We start from the raw sequence: 14872 nt of genomic DNA on the forward strand, positions 1-14872 counted from the left end.
CTGGCTGGCTGCCGGTTACCAGTGGGGTTCCACAGGAGTTGGTGCTGGGACCACTGCTTTTTACGATGTATGTCAATGAATTGGACTATCCGATTAATGGATATGTGGCTAAATTTGCCGATGATACAAAGATAGGTGGAAGAGCAGGTAGTGTTGAGGAAACAGAGAGCCTGCAGGCAGACTTAGATAGTTTAGGGGAATGGGAAAAGAAGTGGCAAATGAAATACCGTGTTGAAAAGTGTATGGTCATGCACCTTGGTGGAAAAAATAAACAAGCAGACTATTATTTACGTTTGTAGATGGAGAGAGAACTCAGAATGCAGAGATAGAAAGGGATGTGGGAGTTGCTGTGCAGGATACCCTGCAGGTTGAGTCGGCGATGAAAAAGGCAAAGGCAATATTGGCATTCATTTCCAGAGGTACAGAATTTAAGAGCAAGGGTGTAATGTTGAGGCTCTGTAAGGCACTTGTGAGACCACACTTGGAGTGTTGTGTGCAGTTTTAGGCTCCTTATTTTAGAAAGGATATACTGACATGAGAGAGGTTTCAGAGAAGGAACGAAAGGGTTACCGTATGAGGAACGTCTGGCAGCTCTTGTGCTGTATTCCCTGAAGTTCAGGAGAATGAGGGAGTGAGGGTGGGGGATCTTATAGAAACATTCCGAATGTTGAAAGGCTTGAAAAGAATAGATACGGCAAAGTTATTTCTCATGGCAGGGGATCCTAGGACAAGGGTGCACATCTTCAGGATTGAAGGACGTCCATTTAGAACAGAGATGCTGAGAAATTACTTTAGTCAAAAGGTGGTAAATCTGTGGAATTTGTTGCTACCAGCGGCTGTGGAGGCCAAGTCATTGGGTGCATTTAAGGCAGAGATGGATAGGTTCTTGATTAACCAGGGCATCAAAGGGTATGAGGAGAAGGCAGGGGAGTTGGGATGACTGGAAGAATTGGATCAGCCATGATTGAATGGCAGAGCAGACTCGATAGGCCGAGTAGCCTACTTCTGCTCCTCTCTTTTATGGCCTGTTTTTCTCCATTTTCTTCTTCTCTCATGAAAGACTCTAACCTTGACACTCTACTTCAAGCATGGATTTACAAAGGTCAATTAAACCTGACTGATCTAGGCATCTTTAGTATGCAGGGAAAAGCCAGAGCTCCAGGGCCAGTGTAGAAGCTTGCAGGAAGTACGTGCAAACTCTACATGCACACACCCGGCGTTTGAGATGTGATAACAAGGCAGATTCTCGAACTGGGATAGCAGCTTCATTCATTGTAATCGTCGCTCCCTGTATACCCATGACTGTGTCGCCACCTACATCTCTAATCTGCTAGTTAAATTTGCCGACGACACTACATTGATTGGCTTTATCTCAAACGATAACGAGATGGCCTACAGGGAAGACGTCATCTCTCTCACACAGTGGTATCAAGAAAAGAACCTCTCCCTCAGTGTCACAAAAACAAAGGAGCTGGTTGTGGACTACAGGAGGAATGGAGACGTGTTAACCCCTATTGACATCAATGGATCTGGGGCTGAGATGGTAAACAACTTTAAGTTTCTCAGCATCCACATCACTGAGGACCTCACGTGATGTGTACACTCCAGCTCTGTGGTGAAAAAGGCACAGCATCACCCCTTTCACCTCAGACAGTTGAGGAAGTTTGGTATAGGACCCAAATCCTAAGAACTTTCTACAAGGGCACAATTGAGAGCATCCTGACTGGCTGCATCACTGCCTGGTGTGGGAACTGTACCTCCCTTAATCGCAGCACTCTGCAGTGTAGTGCGGACAGCCCAGCCCATCTGTAGTTGCGAACTTCCCATGATTCAGGCCATCTGTAGGACAGGTGTGTAAAAAGGGCACGCAGGATCATTGGGGATCCGAGTCACCCCAACCACAATCTATTCCAGCTACTATCATCTGGGAAACGGTACCACAGCATAAAAGCCAGGACCAACAGGCTCTAGGACAGCTTCTTTCACCAGGCCATCAGACTGATGAATTCACGCTGATTTGAGTGTACCTGTATTACATTGACTGTTCTATTTATATTAAATTATTATAAATTACTATGATTGCACATTGCACATTTAGATGGAGGCGTAAAGTAAAGATTTTTTACTCCCATGTATATGAAAGACGTAAGAAATAAAGTCAATTCAATATATTGTTATTTTCCCCGGAGATTAATTTTATTGGTTTTCGAGAAAATCAAATCAACTGAAACAATACTTCTAAGGATATTGAGGTGATGTGGTTTAAAAGTGAATGTCTCCGATTGAAAGCTTATTGTAATCTTTTCTTTTCACACAGCCACCAGAAAAGAAGTAAAAGTTCATCCAGCAAACGTAAGTTGACATTAACAATTGAGACCGTGGTCTCGGAAACTGAGCAATCATTTCATCTGATTTCAAATTAGGTATCTGATTTTGCCACTGCCCTTATACTTAGCCGAGCTGTGTGAGCCCTGTCGTATAAGTCCGTAATTAATTGTTCATCCCTCTTTGCCTTTGAGAAGGTGTTCGTGAGCTGATGACTTCCACTGCTGCAGAGCCTGAAGTGTGAGAGCACCCATAATACAGTTAGGGAGGGAGTTCAACAATTTTGGCTTGGGGACTCTGCAGGGACAGGAATATGTAACTGTGACACTACCCAGCCTGCAAACTGCCTTTTCCAGACGTTTCCTTCTGAGAAACACTATTGGGCGATGTAAACAACATCTTAACACCATCTTAAACGTATCTTTCTCCATACAGTTAATGGACTCACCAACACATGCCCCACTCCCACTATCTACTATTCTCTTCACTACATTGCACTGTAAACACTTTAAACCACTTTCTATATTTTTGATGTCATTGTAAGCATATGCTGGTATTTAGGTATACATGTATACTTTATTCCATATCCATACTTAAACTTTTAACTTATTTCTTAATTCTCATGATCTGGTCCGTGCAGTTCGCATTCTAGTTCACAGTCAGGTCCGTGGACTTGGGAGTCCGGGTCTTCCAGCTGACCCTTGATTGAGTTAATCGTACGCACCTGATTCCCATCTTTGGGCTTGCAATATCAGTAGCCTTAGGGTTGAGTGCGGGCTGCTGGTTTGTCTCGTCAGTCCCCCTTGGAGCAACTTGCTGATGGAAGGCTAGTGAAACCATTTGTGATCTCTAGGCCTGGTTGTAGGACCACTGCTTCATGGAGACTCGTTGCCACTCGTTGGAGTGGTCTTTGCGGTCTGGATTCGGCTGTTTCCTGGGCCAGCTGAGTGGCTGCCAGCCACTCCAAGTTAGGTAGGGATCCGGCTGTTTCCGTAACCAGCTGAGGTTGCTGGCCGAACTGAGACTCGGAGCTTCCCCGGAGCAGAGATGGAACTGTATGTTGTTCTTTGGTGTTTGTCTCTTCTTGTCCTCGCCTCTGTGGGGTAAGCCAGGCTGTTTTGCCACAGCCCTCCAGGGAGATCTGTCTTGTCTTGTTCTTGCCTCCGTGGGGTAAGCCAGGACGTTTTGCCGTTGCCCTGTGGGGGAGACATGTCTTGCCTTGTCCTTGTCTCTGTTGGGTAAGTCCGGCCATTCTGCCATTACCTGACTGAGAGACCTGTCCCACCTTGGTGTGGGGATAAAGTTGAGTCCCGGCTTTTCGTAGGATAAGTCCCGGCTCTATATCTATGTTCTGTCCTGTCTCATGTTTGTGTTGTGTTAAAGATGAGTCCTGGATTGTCGAAGGTTAAGTCCCGGCTCGGTGTTGATGTTCAGTTCCCAGTCTGACTCTCAGCTTCAGTCTCCGAGTGATCAGCCTCCACATTTCAAGATGAAGACTTCAAGCCTCAAGGATCCCAAGCCAAGCTCCAAGAACCCAATCCTCGAGGATTCCAAGCCAAGCTCCAAGAACCCAAGCCTCGAGGATCCCAAGCCAAGCTCCAAGAACCCAAGCCTTGAGGATCCCCAGCCAAGCTCAAGTCCCAAGACCCCAGCCTACAGCCAAGCTCAAGACCCAAGACCCCAAGCCTCGAGGATCCCAAGCCAAGCTCATGGCCCAAGACCCCAAGCCTCGAGGATCCCAAGCCAAGCTCATGGCCCAAGACCCCAAGCCTCGAGGATCCCAAGCCAAGCTCATGGCCCAAGACCCCAAGCCTCGAGGATCCCAAGCCAAGCTCAAGACCCAAGACCCCAGACCCCAAGCCTCAAGGATCCTAAGCCAAGCTCCAAAGACCCCATGCCTCGAGGATCCCAAGCCAAGCTCCAAGAACCCAAGCCTTGAGGATCCCTAGCCAAGCACAAGACCCAAGACCCAAGCCTGCAGCCAAGCTCAAGGCCCAAGACCCCAAGCCTCAAGAATCTCAAGCCAAGCTGAAGACCCAAGAACCCAAGCCTCGAGGATCCCAAGCCAAGCTCAAGACCCAAGACCACAAGCCTCAAGGATCCCAAGCCAAGCTCAAGACCCGAGACCCCAATCTTCGATGATCCTAAACCAAGCTCAAGACCTAAAGCCCCAGCCTCAAGCCATGTCATGACCTTGCCTGGTTCTGGGGCCGAGCCCGAGGCAAGACCCAGGTTCTGGGTCCTTGTCCAGTCTCGGGCTCGTAGTCGGAGCCTTGTCTTGTCTCCAAGCTCAGTGCTCTAGACTCCAGCCACGTGCTGTCCTGAAGCCATGTCATGTCCTTGCCTCGTTCCGGATCCAAGCCCGAGGCAAGACCCTGGTCCTTGTCCAGTCTCGAGCTCGGAGTCCAAGCCTTGTTTCCTAGTCCATGGTTCCTAGTCCTGGTCCCGCTTTCCCTAGCCCAAGTCTACGCTCCTGTCCCTGCTCCTTGCCTGAATCCTGTCACGTCCTTACTCTAGTCAAGTCCTGTTACTTTTACTTCAGTGACTGTGTCTTACATTTGGGTCCGTTCCCAGCACCCACTTGTGACATTAATAATATTTTATAATTGTTGAACGTTGTTGTTTTTATTGCATGAAGTTTCGGACCAACAGACTACAGTAAATTCCTACTACACGTAAAAGTATATAATGAACAAATTTGATCATTGGTCCTTCATATTTCCAATTCAGAATTGTGTGTGACTTAAAAAGGAACATCCAGGTGGTGCACCCATTTTGTTAATGTCTTTGACAATCTAGTTGGTAGCAATTGCCAGTTTGGAAAGTATTGGCTCTGGATTCTTACTGTGTCGATGCAATGATTCCTTTAGATGATGCTGTGTATCGGTGCTGGAGTGATTGCATAAGTAGATAGGGTGCCGATTAAAAATGCTGCAATGTCGCGTAGAATGCCAAATGTAGCGGTGTGCTACACACAGCGCTAGAATAACCACACGGAGTCGGTGAGCTGGAGTTGCGATAAAAGAGATTTATTCAAACTTCGCGGCCTGCTTTTAAAGCCTTCCTGTTCCCGCCCTCCCTGCGTGGGACTGCTGTGGGGAATGCATATTCCCAGACACTTTCCGCGCGCGGGATTTTCCCCCTGCTGGTGAAGATGGCCTGGCACCCTTTTTGGGGCCGGCCTCTCTGCCGGCGCGCGCTGTTTCGTGAGCCAGTTCGTGTGTGCTAGAAAGTGGGTGGCCACATAACTTCCCACCTCCCAGAACCGGCGATACATCCCCCAATGTCCACAGTCTGGATCGGCCTCTGTTTGGGAGGTCTGCTCCTGCGCCGCGGTGCCTGAGCCTGGACTGGGTGCGCCAAGTCCACATGGGCCGGTTTGGGTCTGTCCACCGTGGAAAAACTCCCCTTTCCCCCCAATGTCCAGCATGAACGTGGACCCGTTGTTCCTGATCACCTTAAGCGGCCCCTTGTAGGGCAGCTGTAGCGGTGCCCGGTGTCCGCCCCGTCGTTTGTCTCTGTACTCTTCGAGGCAAATGGAAAATATTCAATAAAACTCTTCACTTTAGCCTTATAGATAGTAACCATGCTTTGGGGAGTTACGAGGTGAATTACTTATCACGGGATTCCTAGCCTCTGACATGCTCTAGTAGCGATAATTTGCATATGACTACTGCAGTCCATGGCAAGCCAAACGATAGTGACAGCAGGAGATTAAGTGATGGTAAATCAATTGAACATCAGGGGGTGATATGTGGATTTTCTTCTGTTAGACATCATCACTGACTGTCACGTGTGGTGCGAATGTTATTTTTCAACCATTAGCGCAGTCTGGACACTATGCAAGTCATGCTGCACTTGGATATACTAATGTTTCATTGTTCAAATATTAGTAAACATCCCTACTTCTGAACTCACGACTAAAACTGGTCCTAGGTTACAGTCCTGATGAACTCCTGCGGCTTTGTCCTTTAGCTGAAATTGATGTGGAACACCACAAAGATCTTTTTTTTTTCCGGCGTGGTGTCATTCCAACCAAATTCACACTAATTCCAATTAACACCAGTTTAACCAAGACACTTGATGCCATAATCGACCAAAATCTGCCATGACGTCAAGGGCAGTTAGTCTCACTTCAACTCTGGTGTCCATCATCTTGTCTGTGATGTAGCAATGAGATGAAGGGCTAAATGGATAAACCTATGCTGAGCTCTGAGATCATTCTTTCTGTTACTTTGCCAATGGTCGATAATAGACTATAGATTGAGGAGGCGGAAATTGCCTGGAATAGATTTTCCCTGATTCTTGTACACACTGGGTGCCTGAAAAATGCTCCGTTGTTGGGTAGATGTCATGACTGTAACTCGCTTGAAACAGCTTGACTATGCTGCGGAGAAGAAGACTTCAGTACCACTGCCGGAATGTTGTTAGGGCCAAAAGGCCTTCCTGTATCCGGTATCTTTAGAAAATTCGAGTGGTGTTAATAGAAGTGGCCGAAGACAGGCATCTATCATGCTGGAACAGCTGTAGGGGACTGAGGTGGATCATGTACCCATTATTTCTGGATGAAGGCTATTGCAGGAATCTCGGCTTTCTCTTGAGCACGGACGGGTTCGGGCCCTCCATCGTTGTGTAGCCTTCCTGAAGACTATCAGCCTAGTCTTCCATAGAAATGTTCAATTGTCGATTATTCCGACTGGACCTGACGGGGCAGCAGCGCTTATACCCGCTCCGTTGGTTGTGGGTTGTCTTGGCTATACTCTTGAAAATTATTAATATTTTCAGATATCAAGATTCGACATTGTTGATTTTCATTCTTCAGTACACGAGCGAAAGGACAACAAAAATGATTGTTAACGCGTATCTATTGAAATGCAGCAAGTAGAAACCGAATAAGCATAAGTAACACTAAACACAAATGGCTAACCAAAACACAGTGATTATAAATATATACACAATCGTATAAAACGCAATGTTAAAGTAACAATAACATGTAAAGACTGACTCTATGTACAGGGAGTGACCCACGGCGCTGCGTAGGTAGTGCTAATTTGAATGTCATGGTAGGAAGGGCGATATATCGGGCCATGATGTTGCAATTCCGCTGTAGCCATTGACCTATTTTGCCTCATGGATACCCGGACTGAGATGCCGTATGAATTTGCAGTCTGTTCAGATAAGACCATAAAACCATAATATTTGAGCAGAATTAGGCCGTTTGGCTCAGCGAGCATGCTCCGCAATGTTATCATGGCTAATCCGATTTTCCTCTCAGCCCCAACTCCTGCCCCATCTCCCCGAATTCCTTCATGCCCTGACCAATCAATCCACAACTACCTGTGAAAATGAATTCCATAGATTCCTCCTCATCACCGTTCCAGAATTACACCCCGCTATTCTGCGCCTGCGTCACCTGATCATAGACCTTCCCATTTAAACAACTCTAAGTTTAGTCACGACATATCTCTCATGGCTTCCTCTCCACCTTTCAGAGAGGCAATATTGCAGCAGTGCGCTATCTCGTTCATTACGGTGTGACCGACCCACTCTTTGCGACGATCATTCGAATCTCCCAACCAGAATACTGTATAATCTGCATCAGCCGTTCTTTTAAATGGTTTTCAACATGGAGTAGAATTAATTCTTCACCAGGGTGGAGGACGGAGCGGCTGTTGAATAGTTAGCAACTAGCCGGAAACCCTCTGGTGAGCATACCTGTCATGGAGGCGAGTGTAGCCTCGTTCTAGGTTAACGTCTGTCATGAGCATGTGTTATATTTTCACTGCAAATAGATGACATTCCGATGAGTTCTCTCATTGTGCTTGTAGAAAATGTCAATTTTGAATGATTCATTCAAGCGTCTCCAATATCTCCATCAAAATAAGGACTTAGCATTTCCCCTAAATGCTGCCAATCTGCCCGAAATATTCTACACAGCTAAGTGGAAAGGACACAGTGAGGGAATACGACACAGCTCATTTAGAGAGCTTTGAATAAAACGTTTTCTTTGATTCAGAAATTTGTTTCCGTCTAATCTAATAGTAGAAAAGACAAACCGAAATTGACTAATGTGAAATATCTGCGTTACTCATAATTGTTCATGAATCGTGGCCGATTTAACGCTCGAGACACTAATCAACAATTTATTCATTCATTAACTGTCAGTACTCTGCATTCACAATGTATTTTCTTTTCTAAACAGGACCGTGAATTTGCTGTTTTAGCGACTCTAAACGTTAAGGTTGTAGACAATGCCAGTTCTTCAAGCAAAGAAGCTCGTAACCAAGAAGCAACAGTTGTTGCTGATTTAAGCATTGATTAGATTCGGCCTGCTTATTATGAGGCAATCGCTTAAAGCTAAGGACACTATCGGACATCCGCAACTCACGCCTATGCTGCTGCGATTCTTTAATATATAAATGGACTGACACTGCGAAATAAATCCAGAATTACTTTCCAGATTATCTCAAATTGGAAGCGGGGCTGTGTTGTCTTTATGCAGATTCATAATCCCAGTAATAACCTAGCATTGTTGTTTTTATTATTTATTTGTCAACAAATCACTTATTTCAAGGGCTTAGAGCTGCGGACAGGAGAAAAATGCACTACCTCTATCAAGAGCAATAAATCTCATTGTCCTTTGTGACACCACCAGAAATTGGGTTTATTTATGTTGTATCCATTAACAATTAGCTTGCCAAAACTGATGTTCCAGGTGAGTGGGATTGTACAATATCCCCCCCCCCCCCACCCCCATCTGCCAAGACAATCCTTCATGGAAGACAGTATTGAAAATTGTGGTGATAAGAGAACAGTGAAACTAACATTGGTAATGGGAAAGTTACTGGAAAAGTGGAGAAGTTCCTAAATAATGCAGATACAAAAGCAAAGCCAGGAAGGAAGTGGTCCCCACAAAATGGTACGGTAAAGAAAAACTGAAAAGACATACGCGTATACTTCTCATCGGAATGAGATTTCAATTTCAATTAATGCAGGCAGTGTAACTCAGAGACGTTGATAACTTGAAGTAGCTCAAAGCCAAAGGTAACGTGGGGTACACAAGAGACATAAATAACTGAGGGTAATGCAGTAAGTACCTCAGAGACATAGGTAGGTAACGTGGGTTAATGCAGGAAGTAGCAGCGGAAGAAGAATTGCCGAAATAGCATTGGAAATCTATGGCCTTGAAGTTAATATTGGTCAGATATCTATTCCCTGAGGTGGAGACAGAGAAAAATTGGAAGGTAAATGACATGTGAACAATGTGGAATAGAACAATGTGCAATCACATTGCAAAAGAACTTCATCGTGGTGAAATTTGCCTTTCAGTGACCAATCATGACCGATTTATTTTCTCTTTTCAATAACATTTTCCTGCTTTCTTCCCGTACTCTTCAAAGCCTTTAGTAATCATGAAAATACCATCCGCCGCTTGAAATATACCCAATGACTTGACCTCCAGAGACATTTATGGCAATACATTCCACAGATTCACCACTCTCTGGCTAAAGAAATTCCCTCTGATCTTTGTTCTGAAAGGATGCTTTCTATTCCGAGGTTGTACGCTTTGGTCCTAGACTCTGTAATATTGGAAACATTCTCTCAACGTCCGGTCTATCTAGGCCTTTGTTGAAATGAGACTGTTCTACTTTATTTTTCTGACCTCCAGCAAGTGCAGGCCCAGAGCCATCAAGGGTTTTAATTCCCAGATAATTCCAGCGAACCTCCTCTGAATTCTCTCCAATTCCAGTACGTCATTTCTTAGAAAGGGGACCATAGTTCCTCAGAATATACCGAGCAGTCTGACCAATGCATTCTAAAGCCGCAGCACTACCTCCTTGTTTTTATATACTATCCCTTTCATTGCACTTGCCTTCCTTACTAACACCTCAACATGCAAGTTAACCGTTAGAGATAAAAGTAAATGAAAGAGGTTTTAAATTGAGCGTTCGCGGGCATTCGGCGTTGTTCAACGGTCCAATCAAGGTCCAATTCATTGGCAAGGACAAATGAAATGAAGCAGGAACAAGATAAGAGAATATTATGTGAGCGGACCAGTGTTAGAATCGGGAGTGTTTGCCACAAGGCTTGGGCGAGGTAAGTATCTAGTAAGCTTTCCCCTTCTTCATTATTCGTTTGGTAGTGCATAGTTGGTGTAGTGACTGTGGCTGCAGGTGCTGTGTTGTGTTCTTTGTGTGAGATGTGGAAATTCTGGGAAACCCAGTCTGTTGGATATCCACATCTAGACCAGCTTCACCGAGCTGCAAATCCTCAGAGAAAGTTTTAAGGAAGTGGAGCTGCAACTCGATTACCTTCTGCTGATACGAGAAACTAAGGTGATAGATAAAAGTTGCAGTGAGGCAGTCATCCCTAAGTGACAGAAGGCAGGTACCTGGGTGGCTGTCAGGAGAGGGAGGGGGAATGGGTAGCCAGTACAGTGTACACCTGTGGCTTTTTCACTGAATAACATTAACAATTTGGATGCAGTTGTGAAACGGAGGGGGGGGGGGGCGGTGAAGGTGGTGGGTGGTAAGAGGTAGGGGAAGGACGACCGACCAGTGGGAACCGGAACGACCAGGTATCTGGGCATTGTGTCTCAGAATGGAAGGCGGGACAAGAGGACTGTAGTAGAGATAGGAGATAGGAGAGTAGAGAAGTGTTTCTCGCAGATCAGAGTCGGCGATTTAAAACGAGAGTTTCGCGGGAGTTAGTCCATTGTACAGAGCCTAACAGCGGCGGCAAGTGAGCTGAAAACTAAATAAAGGTACAGAAGGGAAAAGCGGAGCGGCCATTGTCGGGAGTAGGCCAGTGGCGAGAGTAGAAACGGCAGGCTTTTGCTCATTCAGACTTCGGCCGAAGCCCCCAGCGGCAGGCTTTTGCTCATTCAGGCTTCGGCGAAAGGGGGCTTCGGCACGGTAAGTGGGTAAGTGGATTTCCTTTTTGGTTTTTCTTTGCTTCTTTTTGAGGAATAGCGAGCATGTAGTCAGGGTTAGTATTTTGCTCTGGGTGTCAGATGTGGGAGTTCTGGGAATCTTCCAGTCTCCCATATGGCCACATCTGCCCCAGGTACACCAAGATGCAGCTCCTGAGAGACAGTTTTAGGGATCTGGAGCTGCGGTTCGATGACCTACAGCTTATTATGGAGAGTGAACAGGAGATAGATAGGAACTACAGGGAATTAGTCACCCCGAGGCTGCGGGGGTTAGATAAGTGGGTGACGGTCAGGGAAGAGAGGGAAAGAGCTCAGATAGTAGAAGGCACCCCTGTGGCCATCCCCCTCAGTAAGAGTGATCTTGTTTTCGATGCGGTTGAGGGGGATGACCTGTCAGGACATCCACGGCGATCGGGTCTCTGGCACTGAGCCTGGTTCCGTGATGCAGAAGGGAAAGAGGAAGATGAGGAATGCGATAGTCACAGGGGATTTCATAGTGAGGGGAACAGACAGGAGGTTCTGTCAGCCTGACAAAGATACTCGCATGTTGTCTTCCCAGGGTACGGGATGTCTCGCACCGGGTGCAGAGTATTCTGAAAGGAGAGGGTGACCAGCCAGAAGTCGTCGTACATGTTGGTACCAATGATATAGGTGGAAAAAGGGTGGAGGTCCTGAAGAGAGAATTCAGGGAGTTAGCTGGGAAGCTGAAAAGCAGGACCTCTAGGGTAGTGATCTCAGGATTGCTGCCTGTGCCACGTTCTGGCGAGTGCAAGAATAGCATGATCAGGCGTATTAATGTGTGGCTGTCAGACTGGTGTAGGGGGCAGGAATTCAGTTTCCTGGATCACGGGGGCCTCTTCTGGGGGAGGTACGACCTGTACAAAAAGGACGGGTTAAAACTGAACCCAAAGGGGTCCAGTTTCCTAGCAGCCACATTTAATAGAGCTGTTAGGAAGAGTTTAAACTGATTTGGCAGGAGGATGGGAATCGGAGTGATAGGGCTGAGGAGGTGGAAAACAGAAATAAATCAAAGATAGCGTGCAACAGAGAATATAGAAAGTACAGGCAGGAGATGAGACTGAATCAAAGCCAGTGGCATGAGTTACAGGGCAATAGAGGCGTGGTGCACTTAAAACAGAACGAAACAAATATTGGACTATAAGTGTAAACATGAGGAATTCTGCAGATGCTGGAAATTCAAACAACACACATCAAAGTTGCTGGTGAACGCAGCACGCCAGGCAGCATCTCTAGGAAGAGGTACAGTCGACGTTTCGGGCCGAGTCCCTTCGTCAGGACTGACCGAAGGAAGAGCTAGCAAGAGATTTGAAAGTGTGGCGGGGTGGGGGGGGGGGGTGTTGTTGGAGATCCAAAATGATAGCAGAAGACAGAAGGGGGAGGGATGTAGCCAAGAGCTGGACAAGTGATTGGCAAAAGGGATATGAGAGGATCATGGGACAGGAGGCCCAGGGAGAAAGAAAAGCGGGGGGGGGGGACCCAGAGGATGGGCAAGGGGTATAGTCAGAGGGACAGAGGGAGAAAAAGGAGAGAGAGGGAGAAAGAATGTGTGTATATAAATAAATAACGGATGGGGTACGAGGGGGAGGTGGGGCATTAGCGGAAGTTAGAGAAGTCAAGGTTCATGCCATCAGGTTGGAGGCTACCCAGACGGAATATAAGATTTTGTTCCTCAAACCTGAGTGTGGCTTCACCTTTACCGCATCTGCTCTCAGGATGAGGCTTTTCATTCCAGGACGAGGGAGATGTCCTCCTTTTTTAAAGAAAGGGGCTTCCCTTCCTCCACCATCAACTCTGCTCTCAAACGCACCTCTCCCATTTCACGCACATCTGCTCTCACTCCATCCTCTCATCACCTCACTAGGAATAGGCTTCCCCTGGTCCTCACCTACCACCCCATCAGCCTCCGGGTCCAACATATTATTCTCCGTAACTTCCGCCACCTCCAAAGGGATCACACCACTAAGCTCTTTCCCTCCGCGCCCCCCCGCCCCCGCTTCCCAGAGGGATCGCTCCCTACGCGACTCCCTTGTCCATTCGTACACCCCATCCCTCCCAATGATCTCCCTCCTGGCACTTAACCTTGTAAACGGAACAAGTGCTACACATGCCCTTACACTTCCTCCCTTACCACCATTCAGGGCCCCAGACAGTCTTTCCAGGTGAGGCGACACTTCACCTGTGAGTCGGCTGGGGTAATATACTGCGTCCGGTGCTCCCGATGTAGCCTTCTATATATTGGCGAGACCCGATGCAGACTGGGAGATCATTTTGCTGAACACCGATGCTCTGTCCACCAGAGAAAGCAGGATCTCCCAGTGGCCACACATTTTAATTCCACATCCCATTCCCATTCTGATTTGTCTATCCACGGCCTCCTCTACTGTAAAGATGAAGCCACACTCAGGTTGGAGGAACAACACCTTATATTCCGTCTGGGTAGCCTCCAACCTGATGGCATGAACATTGACTTCTCTAACTTCCGCTAACACCCCACCTCCCCCTCGTACCCCATCCGTTATTTATTTATATACACACATTCTTTCTCTCTCTCTCTCTCATTTTTCTCCCTCTGTCCCTCTGACTATACCCCTTGCCCAACCTCTGGGTTCCCCCCCTCCCCCTTTTCCTTCTCCCTGGGCCTCCTATCCCATGATCCTCTCATATCCTTTTTGCCAATCACCTGCCCAGCTCTTGGCTCCATCTCTCCCCCTCCTGTCTTCTCCTATCATTTTGGATCTCCCCCTCCCCCTCCTACTTTCAAATCTCCTATTTGCTCTTCCTTCGGTTAGTCCTGACGAAGGATCTCGGCCCGAAACTTCGACTGTACCTCTTCCTAGAGATGCTTCCTGGCCTGCTGCGTTCACCAGCAACTTTGATGTGTGTTGATTGGACTAGGAGTGTTGTATTTGAATGCACATAACATAAGGAATACAATGGACGGTATTGAAATTCAGCCTATAGATTGGCAAATATGACATTGTGGTCATCTCTTCAACTTGACTAAAGAATGGCTGCCATTGGAGCTCAATGTCCAAGATATACGGTATATCAGAAAGATAGGTTAGTAGGCAGAGGGGGTGGTGTGGTCGGGTGTATAAGAAATAATATTAAATCACTGGAAAGAAATGACATAGGATTGGAAGGTGCAGAGTCTTGGGGTTGAATTAAGAAATGGTAAAGGAAAAATGACCCTAATGGCAGTTGTATACAGGCCTCCCAAACAGCATCCGGCATGTGGATTATAAATTACAACAGGAGATAGAAAAGGCGTGTCAGAAAGGCAATGTCATGATAATCGTTGTGGATTTTAACATGAAATTGGATTGGGAAAACCAGGTCAGTATTGGATCTCAAGAGAGAGAATTTGCAGAATGTCTAAGAGATGGATTTTTAGAACAGCTTTTGTTGAGCCAATGAGGGGATCGGGTGTGCTGGATTGGGTGTTCTGCAATGATCTGGAGGTGATAAAAGAGCTTAAGGTTAAGGAACCTTTAGAGAACAGTGATCACAATATGTCGGTATTTCAGTGGGATAAAGGAAATTACAATGGCATGAGAGGGCAACTGACCGAAGTTGACTGGATAGGGATGTTTT

At 46.6% G+C, this 14872-nt stretch overlaps 1 protein-coding gene across 1 annotated transcript in view; it reads left to right on the forward strand.

Annotated features, from left to right (window-relative positions):
* Positions 1 to 8974, forward strand: part of LOC140202311 (nectin-1-like) — a 31942-nt gene extending 22968 nt beyond the window's left edge. The window contains exons 7-8 of the mRNA XM_072267212.1: positions 2318 to 2352; positions 8528 to 8974. Coding sequence (XP_072123313.1) covers positions 2318 to 2352; positions 8528 to 8647 — 155 coding nt within the window. The 3' untranslated portion in view covers positions 8648 to 8974. The remainder of the gene's footprint in view (positions 1 to 2317; positions 2353 to 8527) is intronic.
* The last annotated feature ends 5898 nt before the right edge of the window (positions 8975 to 14872 follow it).

The sequence above is a fragment of the Mobula birostris genome, chromosome 8 (genome assembly GCF_030028105.1).
Source record: "Mobula birostris isolate sMobBir1 chromosome 8, sMobBir1.hap1, whole genome shotgun sequence".
NCBI lineage: Eukaryota > Metazoa > Chordata > Chondrichthyes > Myliobatiformes > Myliobatidae > Mobula > Mobula birostris.